The sequence below is a fragment of the Cydia fagiglandana genome, chromosome 15, assembly GCF_963556715.1.
Source record: "Cydia fagiglandana chromosome 15, ilCydFagi1.1, whole genome shotgun sequence".
Classification (NCBI taxonomy): domain Eukaryota; kingdom Metazoa; phylum Arthropoda; class Insecta; order Lepidoptera; family Tortricidae; genus Cydia; species Cydia fagiglandana.
The window spans coordinates 4,771,486-4,787,022 of NC_085946.1; the positions used below are offsets into that span (position 1 = coordinate 4,771,486).

The window sequence follows — 15,537 nt, forward strand, 5'->3', positions numbered from 1 at the left end:
AGCTCCAGTAATGGGCCCCCGGTAATGGACGTGGATCCAGTAATGGGCCCCCTATAATGGACATTGCTCTATCAGTATAAAATATTGAAATGGGGAATAAGTTACGGCGAATAAATCAATGTTTGGTATAATCTTTTATCGCTGAATGTATTTTTCTTTCTACAGCCAATTATTATTGTATTAGATCCATCCAGACAATTCTAATATACCCAAACAAAATTAGTTAGGGTTTATTGCGATAAAGTTCCCATGGCCACCTCCTGTCTCCATCATCAGATTAGGTCCATGTTATCATAATATTGCATTATCATCCGATTTGCATACTTAATTACGTTCTTACACAAAATTTCAACTGAATCGGAAATCGAAAAGTGGCTCAAATTCAGCTACCAAGATTGGACCCACACTAACTAACAGGGCAAGTTAAATAAAAGTTTGGAAAAACGATATTAATTTATCCGAAGTCCGAGAATACCTCCTGATTGACATATTTCGTAACTATTTACATTTTACTTCTGTATTGTTTAAACATGAAATTATGGCATGGCAAGCATCATTCTGTCAATTGTCCCATCATAGGAGGTACGCAGTTTTACAGCTCCTATAATGGGATTGGGCCAAATACCACTATTTTTTTACATCTGTGGAGTCACAACATAGTGTGTTGTATACCTTATTTCATGGTAAATTCAATTAACAAAACGCATTCTAGTTTTCATCAAGTATTAATTAATTGAAATTTAATAAATTAACTCACCTCTCTTAGCGAAGTTGTTAAGAATTCGTAGTGGTATTTTTTTTCAGTGACACGACAACTTTTGGGTTGACGCCAATTTCTTAAAAAGCAACCAAATTTAATGAAACTTCAAACATAAATAAGGGCCCTAGAGCTGTTTCAACAGCTCTAGGGCCCTTATTTATGATAATATACAGCCAGTGTTTATAAACTACTTTTAGATACTTATTTTAGAGGAATTATGTTTTTTTGTCCCATTACTGGTTCCACGTCCATTATAGGGTATACTACTATATCACGTTTTGCCACCTGTTTGGTCATTTCTAAATGGTTTGTTAATTTGTTACGGGTGTGGTTACGTATTAGAATTAAAAAAAATCATGTTTTTGACTTGACTATTTTTAACTTCGTACTAAAATTTTTATGAGCATGGTTTGCTGATTTAAATTGGTAATAGTCACGCAAACAGAACATGTTATCACTAATTAATATGAAACCCGCATAACAAAGTAATTATAGTAGATTTTGGGAGTATGAGTACTTTTGATTTGTATTTGCTCGTCAATTTAATTAGTTTTTATTTTAAAAGTACACACTTCAAACAAAGCTAATGAGAGATTACGACATTACTGTAGCGATGGTGTTCTAGCGAGCTGCAGAATCAACATTAACACGCTAGAAATGACAAACTCGCCGTACGTGCTTGGAACGTAAATAAACATTGACACGTGCTCCAGGGTGCTGGCCCGCGCAGGCGCCGCGCCATCGATTCCCCGTACGTGATGGGACGGGAGTCGGGACAGCTATCCTCCTAACCATTCTAATGTTTTTTGTCTATCATTAAAACAGTAACAACGTTTATCAACGATACGCTTTAGATTACATGCGATAAAGGTAATGCGAACGATGATTTAGAATTTGGAGCGAGTCCAAAGTACTGTTGACTTTTAAACGTAATCAACGAACAATTTACTAAAGTAACTTGGGCCGTTACGTTTTACGTTCGATGATGCCGTTGTTAATATACATTTCGATAACTCGTCTGCTAAAGTTGCTGATAATGATGATAAACGATGTCGTGACAAAGACGATTAATAGAACGAAGACGAAGTGGAAAATCAATAGGCATGAAGGGAACCTAAGTTGGAAAATGAAATGAGTTCGCTAGATTAAAATGTAGATGTGTGTAAGTGTTGATAAGCATCTAGATGTAAATAAACATCGCTGGCACGTGATTGACCAAATAAATTCGCGCAGGCGTGCTTAGGAGCCGGGGTCGGCGCGTCCTGGCCCGCAGCCTCTCAGGTCGATACTGTCCGCGCCATAAATGTGTCAAATGTAATGTAATCACTTATATTATCAGACATTCCAACAGGCAATAACTTTCCTTTTACTGTCATGAAACAACGCATTGCAGATATCAGTTTCTGCTATTATAAAGCGGATGTTTATAAATTGGAGTCGAATTTCAGCTAAAAACAAGTCATGAAACTCACGCCAATGTTCGCTTCCAGCACTAACTAAGTTAGCGACAGCACCGAGACACCTGCCGGAATTTGCTTCAACCAAATCAAATTATCCCTCCATCCGCGTCGGAAAAACGAGTCCAAAGTCAAATTCGATTACTTGATTGCAAAATTCGACGTCATCCAAATTGCTAAAAGGGAAAAACGGAAATTAACTGCTTTTGGACTTAGTTTGGCCCCCAACAAAATTTGGTCTTCATTAACTCCGGCCTTTTACAATCGCAGGATCACAGTGGAACTAATTTAATTTCGTCCTAAATTTCATGATTGATGTTGACTTTTAAGTTCCAATGGCTTTAAAATATTTTATAAAGATAGTTAAAAGTATGTATCTGCAGGTACATTGACTCCACGTTATCGTGACACGCTTACCTCTCAGCGACAGATCGTCAGGGAATGAATGTGTTGACACAGTTTCAATACGCTGCGTCTCTTTTGTGCCAACAAATTGTACGATGAGATTTATCTGGCCGAAATTCGAGTGTATCATCCATTCGTCAACCGCGTTTACCTGGCCGCATAACTGTTTTTTCTCAGATCCTCAGTGGCATACAAAAAAGCGATAAGCTGCTTCGCTGCGTTATTACTATAGCACAATAGAACGGCAACATAGCGAGAGAGCGGGCGATGAGCGATGCAACGTTGCCACGCCGCACGCTCGGCTGACTCGTCACGTGACGTCACGTCTCAAGATGGCCGCCACACCGGTCGCGTCCCCCGGCCCCCAGCTTCTGCCCCGGCGTACCCCGTTCCCGTCTTCCAGCCAGTTCCGTTCGTGGTTCTTAGTAATAATAAGTAGTATGCAGCCGTTCGAAAGGAAACCGACCGAGAATAGATTGAAATTTAATGCGTCGAGCTCGTCGAGTATAATACGCGTTAACACTAATTGTTATTCTACAACAGCAGCTGTTTACTTTCGTTGAATATAGACTTACTTAGCGGAATCGAAGGCCCGACGGAATGCGGCTTTAGAGCGTGATTCACCTTACTGCGGTTCGCACCTACCCATTTACTGATGTAATCTTGGAGGAAATTTCTCCCTCACCTTGTTCCTTCAGTACAGAACTGGTTGCATTACTTGTTATTAAGTATAAGTTGTTATACCTACTCCGGTTATCGGTTGGGTATTGGGGAATGTAATAGTGATTCAACTCTACTTTCCTTTATTCGATTCATTATTCATTATACACCCAAATTCAACTACAGTACCTATTAGTTTTGGAATAGGATGTGGTAGGTTAGCTTTGCAATTCAGCAATGCACAAATTTCTTAGAATCCAAGAATTTTGACAGATCCGTATTTCATAATTTGACTTCCTTGCTCTGTATAAATTATAATAAAGCACTAGTTGGAGTTATAACAAAGCTTGTCGAGCTTCTATGGACAAAGGATGAATTTTCAACCTGTTCATTGGTTTTTTACTCAGTCAACCTTTTGTTTTCAAAATTTGCAGCGCTCTTTATTTTCATTCTACTCGACTCTACTCCAAATGTGTCTTAATCGTATAATGCCTTGTCATTAGAATTAACTAGCGACCAAATTTATTCGCATAGGATACGGGATACGGGTCATCTATTGAATCGCAGATGCTCGGCATACATATTATAATAATTACTGTCATAACAAACTGCATAATTTTTGCATGCGTTGCATCTGGCTCGGCAGTGATCGCAGTGTAGTGCATCCAACGGTCTCATTATCGTACGATAAGGTTGTTGTGTTGTGTGGGGTCGGGTCGAGCGCTGCGGGCTGCGGCGGGCTGCGTGGCGGGCACATCCGCGTCGCGGCTAACGGCTCGTCCTCGCCGCGTCGTCGTGCTGCGCGCGCTGACGTCACCGCTCGATAATGGCCGCCCGGCCCCGCGCCCCGCCGGCCGCCCCCCACGCTCCCGCGCGACGCCGCGACCCCGGCTCAGTCTCTCCTCGACCCGCTCACGGAGCGAGTGCCTTTCCTGCGCTGACACACACGACACCCGGCATCCGTGGAAACTAATGTGAATTCTATGTGCCCGTGTAACATGGTGACAGTGTTTTTTCTTATCGGTTCAATAAATCTGTGACAATTTACAAGAGAAACGAAGAAAACCGATCTCTCGCGCTCCGCTCGACACCCGGCGGCGAGATGTCGGTTATGCAGAAAAGGCAGCACTGCTACTTGTGCGACTTGCCCCGCATGCCGTGGGCAATGTTGCACGAGTTCTCGGAGGCGGTCTGCCGAGGGTGCGTCAACTACGAGGGCGCGGACAGGATCGAGGTGGTCCTGGAGTCAACGCGGCAGTTGAAGCGCGCCCATGGCTTCCAGGAGGGTCGCGGCCCGACACATGCCAAGGGTGCCCATCGGGCACCTCTGGAGGCCCACCAAAATGGAGCCGAGACGGCAGCTAGAGGACAGCCAGCGCCGCCAGCTCACCATGCGCCTACGACTGCATTTACCCTACACCACCCACGTCCGACGGCTAGCGCTGGTCTTCTGGCGGAATATGGTGGTCGCCGTGAGGAGCTAGAAGGTCGAAGGCTAGCGCACTTGCCGGCACACCACTTGCCGACGCACGGTGGCGCACGGCTAGCGCCTGGCCTTACGTTGAAGCGACAGTTGGATGACGATGACCACCAGAACCATCACGAGCCCGCCAAGCGGCTGCTCGAGGAGCATGCTCGGCCGCCGCTAACTCGTGGCGATTCCTTACCTGCGGTCTCTCTCGCAGCTCCGTTTGCCCCGGATCGCGTTTTCAAACAAGAAAAACACCCTCACCGCACACCGTCTTTTGATGCTTCATCATTCAAATCAAACGGTAAGTCACGTTTATCATTTTAAAAAATATACCCAGTTACTTCCTTGGTTAAAACAGATTTCGAAACTCAGTTTAATGTATAACGAAAGTGAAACTAATCGTTACACTGAACACTCACAGCTCTTACTCATCGTCGCCAAATCGTTAACCGAGTCATTAACGAACCTCGTGACACACGTCACATCATTTTATTATTCAAGCCAATTTGTTATGTAAAGAAAGACTCGTTCCAAAATAACAACATATTAAAAACAATCTTAGATAGACATCATAAGCTTAACTAGATAGTTAGATACCTAAAATCAATGGAATTCTCTACTTATTTTTCTTCCTTGTTGTTTATTCCCAGTTCCATCGTGGGATTCGTGGGTTGCTCTGGTTTGTTGAGTCCTTGTGATTACAATTGAAGCCTGAATTGGTTCAAAGGAATACCACAATACAGTTAAAATTCTTCATAATCTCCTTTCAGAAACATTTGACCTGACGACTGTCGCCAGATACACATTAAAATTATGTCGAAAATCGAAACAGTAAAATCATAGTAGGCAAGTGGACCAAGCTTTAGAATCAGGGGATATTAGCAGTCAGATTTTCTGTTAATTAAGTAACTGCTTATTATTACTTATATATTAGCTGCATTTAGACTAAAACATACAAAACACGTGAGGATCTTCATTAAAGCCTTTATATTAGTATACTTCTTTGACCGGAATTGTGATGACAACGTTACATTATACATCACTTGTATCCTCCTTCAAAAAATTCAATTAAAATTTTTCTGTTTTCGGTTTTCCAGCTCCTGCTGCCAATTGCTACTGTAGAAATATGAAATATGTGGTTTCTGTTATTTCTACTATAACATCCATGGTTTTTGCGTTCGTCAATGTGCTGAAAACATCATTCATCGTCAAATCGAATTTGGAGCAAACGTTCAACTCCCTTGGAATGTACACTTACATGAAGAAAATACCAACATTCCTTCTAAATTGTTTTTTTGGAGGTATTTATGAAAAATTGGGTACTTCTTTCACCAATCATCATTTTAGCAGTATTGTTTTAAGGGAAACCATAAACTCAATAATAATGATTGTTTCCCGAGGGATAAGCATGGATATCCACTTGCTTGCTACTCTTTCTGATAGAAGGAGTTAATTTTCTTTTCTATAGGTATTAACCGTCATAGCTAGCCATAGCCATAATTATTCTCATTTTGCATGGTGGTCAATTAAGGGACATTTCTTGAATGAGTCTTCGAAAAAATCGTCAAGAGCTATATACAAAATAATTAGCATGTGGTTTATTTTCGATCATACCCATTCATTAGGTTATAAAAAACCAAAAGATGAGCTTCTAGCTCTTGTTTATTGCAATATATTTTACTACCGTATCTGCTATACGTTTTCTTATGGAAGGGAATGGGATAAACTCATCCACATCGTTTTAAACGAAGTAAGGTACGAGGTAACGCGTGTATGATGTAACTCAACGCATTCTGTTGTTTACTAATAACAATGTAGGTTATTATTATAAAAATAGAGAAGTCACGCGTAGAGCGATAACACGAACGATAGCGATTGAACGTGCGCGGGCGGCGGACAGTTTGCGCAAGCCGCGGACTCGTATCTAGGTAGGTGCATTAACTCAGTCCATAAATACGAAACCAGTCCCACTGGTTGAGCGTTCTCGAAAGCGAGCCCGCGCCCCGGCCTCTCGCACACCACGCTACGTACCAACACCCACGTAATGTAAACGGCGCCGTGAATGCATGTACAGCGGCGTGGCAACGTCGCGTGACGACATTTTCGCTCGCGTACGTATGTAGGTAGGCCGTCGGGCGAAAAAATATAGCGCCTGCCTACGCTTGGCACCCGCTCGACCACATTCCGTGGAGCTAGTGCGCGCCGCCGGCCAAAAAGGTCACACGGTGACGTCACTCCGCCATATGGGCCGGGCCTTCACCGCGCCACATATCAGTCTCATAGGCTCACGCACTTTTCGCGGCTCAATAAATCAAAATTTGTTTTGTAATCGCACTCTCTGATGATAAGTTTCGACCAATAACGATACTAAAAATGATGATATAGGTATATTTTCACTCTATCGTGTTCTTGAACTTGAAACGTTCGAGGCGCATTGTACGCGACGATTGTGTATTTTTATATTGGTCACGTAGTCCAAGCTCTGTTACAGCAACAATTATTAAATGTCAAAATGATACCATGTTTCCGATAGCCATGTTCGCATGGAGCGTGGATAAACGCCGCGTACAGCGCACACATGTGGGCCTCATATCGCGACTTCTGGCAACGTCGCGTCCGCGACACTGCGCCGTGTTCCACTATCAGCGTCCAATATTATGTACTTACTTACCTACCCGCCTACAGGCGCAGTTGGCCCGCCAGCGCCGCTTCCCAGTGACACATCGCGACGTAACAGTATTAACATACAATACTATTTATAAGACATTATATTCGTATGTTTACTATACGCCGGTCGATGTGTCATCCGACGTTGGATACGGGATTCGGACAAAGCGCACCAACATCTAACCTCAATACAAGTTCCTCCAACAATTCTGGAGTCATTGAGCGCACTTTACAGTTCATGGCCGCGCGACGAGCAAGTTGCTTTATATATAGTCCCCATGATATCAACTATGTATCCATAACATCCATCCTTAAACATTTTACACTAGTTAAATGTGTATGGGCTTAGTAAAATTTACTTAATTTATGACTGCCGAGCTTTAAAACCGGTTTGACTTTCTGAAACATCAGGAACTAGCTTTCGAAATCTGTTTTTAATTACTGTAGCTATTGTCGTATTATGTGTTTTAACGCGTACTAATGTTGTCGGATATCCAGGGTACGGAAACAGCGCTCCACTAACGAACGGCTCGGCGGGTTCTCCTCTCGGGCGCGCCGCGGGATCCCCGCCCGTGACGGGCGCCGGCGCCGGGCCCTCGCCCATGGCCGCGCTCATGTCCGTGGCCGACACGCTGCCCCCGGGCTCCCCGCGGTCCGCCGGCGGCTCGCCCCCGCAGCCTCCTCCACAGCGCTCCGCCAGCCGCTCCAGCCAACACTCACCCAACTCATCAGGTACGACAAAAAACATGTAAACCTTTCGAACCCCAACTGTGGTACACATAAAAACTGTCTTGAGATACCATTAATTTTATTACAATTATTACATTTGAAATTTGCTCCAAACGATTGAAGATTGCATTCCGCACGTGCGTTTCGTTTTAGAAGCTTTCTAATATGAACAGCGTTTAATTGACTGTCTAATCGTATGTCGGGTCGGACACGGGCGGGCGTCCGACGCCCGACGACCGCTTGCGCCCCGACCGTCCCGCAGTCTGCTGACTCAATCGTAGCCCCATTACTAGTAGCTAATGTATTAAAGTACCGGTAGTTAAACATTTTCCTCCGGTCCGGCAGGCTCGAACGGCGGGCGGCGGTCGTCGGGCTCGCGGCACGTGTCCTCGACGACGTCGGTGTCGTCGACGGAGGCGGGCGAGGGCGCGGACGCGGCGGCTCCCGCGCCTGCCCCGCTCCTCAAGTGCACGCTCTGCCAGGAGCGCCTCGAGGACACACACTTCGTGCAGTGCCCCAGCCAGCCGCACCACAAGTTCTGCTTCCCCTGCTCCCGGGACTCCATCAAGCGACAGCAAGGATCTGAGGTGAGCTACACTCGAATAATGCAACTTTGTGGTCCCGCACATTTTATGTCACTTATGATTTATAAATGGGAACCTTTTCTGTAATGCTTTATCTTTGTTTCCAGGTATACTGTCCAAGTGGAGAAAAGTGCCCATTGGCAAACTCGACAGTTCCGTGGGCGTTCATGCAGGGCGAGATAGCGACGATCCTCGGCGAGGAGTTTAAGCCGAAGAAAGAGAGGGAGACCTAGGGCCGCGTAGCGGCGCCCCGACTCTACCTCTTGTCCCTCCCGCTGTAGCGGGGGCGCTCCGCGGCACGCGGCCGGCCTGCCGGCTCCGCGGAGAGTGGCTAGGCCACACCCGACGATACCACTGTTGTACATAACATTGTAAATAGTCAATTTTGTAATTTAGTTCGCTCACCGTGAGCTGTCGAAGCTTGGAAGCTCGACGCGGCGGCGAAGATGTGGGCCGTATTCAGTGTATTGGATCCGTATTCTCTTTATTTATTTATTAAGAGTTTGTACGACTCGAAGGAGCTTTGGTAGATTTTAAAGTAATTTTTAATTCTACGAGTTGATGGTGCAATATTCTGAATATAGTACATATCTGTTTGAAGGATTTTTCGAGGAAGTTTAGTCTCCGGGGCGACTCGGGCGCACGTTCGCGCCGGCCTCGCGAGACCGGAGGTTTCTGCCGCTCCGAGCAGGATTTCTTCGGATGCCATTTTCTTAGTTACCTTTAGGTCCGGAACCATAGTGAACTTGGCATTTATTAATGTGATGATTCTTATTATACTGTACGAGTATTATGCGATATACGATCATGACATATTGTATGTAGTCGAGAGAGATTGTAAAGGTAGTCCGAGAGACGGAAGTCCGCTCGCCCTGTCCCCACTCCTCACTCTGTACAGTAAGCCCCTAGCTCCCTGTATATTTGTATTTACCGCATGCGAACATGCGATATAGCCTTCTTTTATCTTTGAGGCGATTTATTCAGAGTGGCTCGAGTTCCGTTACTGTCTTGCATTCGATGACAAAATTCGGTCTGATAATGGATTTACAGTTGTTTGCGTGACACGGTCGCAGCATTCTTTTCGATTGGATGATCTTTCAAAATTGTAGTTTTGGACGTTCTGGCTCCTCGGAGCTTTCGTGTTTGAGTTGATTATTTTGTAAGGATAAGTTACTCGTTCGGGGTGAGCCGGCGCGGCGCGCGCGTTGTGCACATGCGGCGGTGCGCGCGCCGCGCTGGCGCAGTATTGCGGGATCGCTTGGCAACGTTGGGAGCGTACCTAGTCATTTTGTGAAATGTCAAATTGTCAGAACCGCGAACACGCGGCCGTTATAGGAACTCTTAAAACTCGCTGCTATAATTGTATAAAGTGAAGTAATTATCATTGTATGTCATAATGTTAAACAGTTCGTAGTGTATGTCAATTTCGAAGGCTATCAGACGACAGCCGATTAATATACAATCTTACGCATTTTAATAGTTCGAATAGGTTCTAGCGATTTGATCGAGACTTGGTTTAGAGAAGTAACGCCGTAAGGGACCTAGGTACTACAATTTGGTGCCGATGCAGAGGCTAAAATTTCATGCAGCGTTACTTTTTTAAGCGAAGGACAGAACCTCTTTAAGCTGCATTCGTCTTAGTACATTTCAATTAAATTGATATGTCATTTATTTATTTTAGTCATATTTGTGTACATATACGTACGTTGTATATACTTTATACTTGTAAATATAATGTAGATAGACGGAATAGCCGCGAAGGATCTTGAAGGCTTTCCATCCAGTATTACTAGGGACTGTCAGCCTTTTAGATGTTTAATTTTTCTTTAAAGGTTGCTTTGTCACGGGACGCTCGCGTCCGGAGCAGACTGAAATCTTTTATTAATCTATCATTTGTTAACAGTTTGTGTATTGTGAAGCTTAATTTTTGGAACGCATTATCGTACGGGTACTGCACCCATTAATATTACCGCATATTTATATTTTCAATGACGTGGTTTGACAACGTGTGCTTGGTATTTAACGTTTTACTTTTACTGATTGTGATAGTATTTTAATATGGCTCGGCGTTGTCAAACGACCTTATTAACTGCTTAACGTCGTGTATCTGATAGATTCGAAATTGGTAATAATCTAGTATTATCAGTGGAAAATGTCCGCACGGGCTCAGCGTTTGATTAGTTCTCGCCAGAAGGCAAGTTATTGTAAGCACGAGTGTGCTTCTCTCGTCCAGTGGTGTACTAAATGGATGCCCATCTTCCCAAAGAACGCCTTTCTCATTATTATTATTCATTGTTTAAGTCATACTGTCTTCCCATTAAGTGATTTATTATAATTAGCATTGTAAACTGTCATTTTGATTTGTATTCGTTTATAAATAGTTTAACTTATCAATAATCTTTATCTAATTATAAATTTCTGAGACTATTGGCGTTCCTGTGGGAGTGTTTCTAGGTATTTTATTGTTAGTCTTAAAATAAGTTTTTTTTTGCTACCTTGTGAAACGCTCATTTAGTACACTGGTGGGTCATAGTCCGCCTGTACCCATAGGCTTGTTCGTAGATGTCGTTCTGACACGGGAATATAATTTTCGAGACTCGTCTCTTTCTTACTGTAAGCAAGTGAATGCTTCGATTAAGATGTTAATATACATGTTGGTGAAATACAATTGATGTGATTTTGTATTTTGTACTTTCATTTGAAACAACCTTTGATCCTTATCCATTACCTATAAACATTCCTACACTTTAAGAAAAACACTTACTTCTTCACACTAAGTACCAACAGTACTGTTGTAGCTTTTACTAAATGCTTTCAACAGTCGAAGATTTACCTACTGATGCTTGAGAAGATCCTATGGATGACGGCATACAAAATTTTCTAATATTTTGTATACTTACGTCAGAATTTTCTGCATCTAATTCTATCAACTTAGACAATAGCGATAATCACATGATTTTTAATCCTTTACCCAGGCTGACGTTTCAAAAATGATAATTAAATGTCAGGCATCGAAAAAGAACACATGTTCGAAGTGCCGTATGTGGGAAATATATATCCCTTAGCCTGGTAAAGGGTTAATGGAAAGAATATGAGTTTGTATAAGGAGAGCGCGATACAATTTTAGCTTTGCTCTGGCTAGTAAAGTGTACGATAATGCTTTATGTCGTTCTGAGATAAACATTATGGTGCAAATGCAAACTCATGTTCTTGTTAAGTATCTACATAAATCCTGTCTACAGACTGTCTACTACCGGAAAAAGAAATGTGGTATAATATCTTATATAGTTACCGCCATTTATTACGAAGGGTACGATTACTTTGGTGATTTAATGTAACACCAGAAGAAGAAGATACAATTTGAAAAAACTTATTGTGGCAAATATTACTTGACACATTTTTGCTTAACACCATCCATTTATTTTATGGAAGCAGAAAGTATTATTTTAATAATTTTCGAATTGTGAAATCATGCAAAGATGACTAAAACTGACAAAAATACTAGCGACCCGCCCGGCTTCGCAAATTAAACCTTCCTCAAGAGGCACTCTAATTAATGATGGTGAAAAAATGAAAATCCGTTCAGCAGTTGCGTTTATCGCGAATATACAGACAAACGGACGCGGCGGGGGACTTTGTTTTATAAGGTGTAATGATACTAGTGTTAAACTTTTAGGTAGACTGTGCTAGAACTCGCATGCTAGTTTTGTGATATTTGAACAATCTGTTGTATTGGTTGTATTATACGTGAGTAATCGGAAATGTAACAAACAACTTATGTGAGTTCTCACACCGCCTTTAGGGACATCGCAGTTCCATAAAACAAAGTATAACACCTTTATTTCACCCCACTTACTAATGACCATGCAGAAAAGATAGGTAACTAGTCAACATAAGGAGATAGCTTATAAACTTAGATAGGTATAGTAAAATACTCGAATACTAAGGAATGCGTACACGCTGGTGTCTTATCTTAGTCAAATTAGTTAGGGTTTGACAAAACTGGTGTCTTATCTTAGTCAAATTAGTTAGGGTTTGAAAATGCGCCTATTAATAAAAAGCCTACAAGAACAAAACATCTTACTAAATCACGCACTAGAATAGTTCAAATTGATGCCACAGATAGTACAAAGCAAGAAAAAGGAGATGTCATAAAAAACCTCATAAACAAACTGTAAAATACAATGAATTAACTTTTCAATACCCGACCGTGGGGTGAAAACCCCACTTACTAATAGCCATGCAGAAAAGATAGGTAACTAGTTAGCTTATAAACTTAGATAGGTATAGTAAAATACTCGAATACTAAAGAATGCGTACACGCTGGTGTCTTATCTTAGTCAAATTAGTTAGGGTTTGACAATAACAAAATAAAACAGCGCTCTCGCTACATTTAGGTATTCGTTTTCATTGAACAACAAAATGAATGAGTTTTTTCTTTGAAACGGTTGTGATTTTGAATTGCTCTTGAATATTATGTATGGTTGTTCACGTGTTGATAGCTGTGGTGTTTGTTTCAGAACGGAGCGGCGAGAGGATGCCGGAGCCCCTGTGCCTGACCAACAGATGAGGCCCGGGCCGCGGTACCCCGTCGATCGATATTTGGTAAGTGTAAAAAAAAACATTATTTAGATATTTACACTTTTTTATTTATTTCACGGGGCTATAAATCCCGGTCTTCTGATAGGCTTGCGTGGGGATATAAATCCAACACGTAGAGGCCCTTTGGAGAGGTTTAATGTCATGTAGAAATGTCATCTAGAATCTCACAGGCGCAACAATAGACACCCATGAATCGGTCTCATCACTCATCAGGCATTGGTGTCATTTTTACACTATTAGGTATTACACTGCAATATTAACCACTGCCACTGTTTTACCACGTTGACAGTTGGCATCTGACATTGACAAATCAACGTAAATTGCTGGTTCAACAAGTATAAACATTGACGTAATATACCGTCGTTACGTACCAATCCAGAGTGACGACGACATGACGTTTTTGTGTAGGGATTTGAATGAGATGTAGTTTAAGCTAATACAATGCATAATATTTTACAATTCCAGTCACAAGACAACTTATTGGTAATTTCTTGATTTCAGGTTGAGCGCAGCAAGATTGAAATGGTAAACATCATAGACGACGATATATGGAAGCCGGAGCCGGCCCTTCGGCCCGAAGAGGAAATCATACTCAGAAAGTTGCATGAAATGCTGCAATCGACTGCAGACGACCTGAAGCTGCTATCCGGAGAACTGGCGCCGCGCGAGCCAGGGATGCGCGAGCGACCGCGGGCACCCCCCGCGCCGCTCGACGACGACTTCAACGAAAAGATCCACATCGAAGAAGTCGTTAATGCCAAATTTCACGGGTACAAAATTATCGATAATCCCCCTAAACCGAAACTAACAGAAAACATTAACAAAAATGATAAAAATGCTTTAAACAATAACATTCTACAAAATGCGCCTATTAATAAAAAGCCTACAAGAACTAAACAGCTTACTAAATCACGCACTAGAATAGTTCAAATTGATGCCACAGATAGTACAAAGCAAGAAAAAGGAGATGTCATCAAAAAGCCTCATAAACAAACTGTAAAATACAATGAATTTATTTATCAATACCCGACGATTAAAGAGAAGAGTTTTGTTAAGGATCTACAAGTACAAACTATGCCTAGCATTAACATTAGAGGAGAATTGAAGGAACAAAAAGTCTTACAATTAGATATAGAACCAGAACCTGATAAAATTGAAAGTAATCCAGAACCTAAACTTAATGTTGGTGTCATTTCTGTGAATCATGATATTCCTTCCTTAAAAGCGCCAGCAATGAAAAACCCACAAACATTTGAATCCTCCCATTTACCAGCTACAATACATAAAAAACCAACCAGAAAAGTCACAAAAATTGTTACTTGCGGAAGTAGTACTTCAACTAACAATGGTAGTTCTGGTTCCCAATTAATTTTAAACCCCCGCACAGCAAAAACTACTAGAGCTTCTTCTACAACTTCATTACGTTCAAATCAAAATAAGAAAGGAAGCATAACAACTAAAGCTGAAACACAAAAACGAGCACATCTCAATTTGGATGAATGGAGGAAAAAACTAAACTCCGTCTATGGACAACCGTCAAGTTCCAAGAAAAATAAATTGCCGCCGAAATCAAAGGGAACCGGCAAGAAAATAACACCTAAAAAATCTAATGTACAGCCATCAAATCTTCCAAAGCCAGAACCAAAATTATTGAACAACGCTCAGTACATTCCGTATTCACAATTAACTTTAGGAGGTGTTAATGTTAGCGATATTGAAAGAGAAATATGTAATATACCGAATGAAAGCAATATACCACTTAGCTCTATTCTAGACAAAATAATAAGTAGTCAAGAAAATTCTCGCAATAATAGCCCAAGGAAAAAAGGTAAAGAAGACAATTCGAAAATATTAACAACCTCAGATGAAAACTTGCTGCAAGAAGTAATAGATATTGAAAAAACTGTCAATAAAACTTTATCGAAAAATACTGAGATAAGACTCAAAGATAATAAGTCTCATAAGGTATCTAGTGACAGTACCAACGAAGATACAAATGAACCTGATAGTTACGCAGACGACTTTGAGGACGAGAAATCAGAGCAATCAGATAAAAATAGTCGTGACAGCCAATTAAATTCAGGTAATAAATCTTCTGATAAAGCTAATACTAGTGGAATGACTGATAACAGTGCTGCCGCAGAGGAAAAGGTGGAAGGTCCTAAAAGTAAAACAAGCATCCATAATGCGACGTATTCGAAA

At 41.8% G+C, this 15,537-nt stretch overlaps 1 protein-coding gene across 1 annotated transcript; it reads left to right on the forward strand.

The window, feature by feature from the left end:
- The first annotated feature begins 4,066 nt into the window (after window positions 1-4,066).
- LOC134671197 (interferon regulatory factor 2-binding protein-like A) lies at window positions 4,067-11,417 on the forward strand. The gene is made up of 4 exons (XM_063528986.1): window positions 4,067-5,054; window positions 7,919-8,152; window positions 8,495-8,736; window positions 8,841-11,417. The coding sequence occupies exons 1-4, from the start codon at window positions 4,385-4,387 to the stop codon at window positions 8,964-8,966; spliced, it is 1,272 nt and encodes a 423-aa protein (XP_063385056.1). The 5' UTR covers window positions 4,067-4,384; the 3' UTR covers window positions 8,967-11,417.
- Window positions 11,418-15,537: the final 4,120 nt, after the last annotated feature.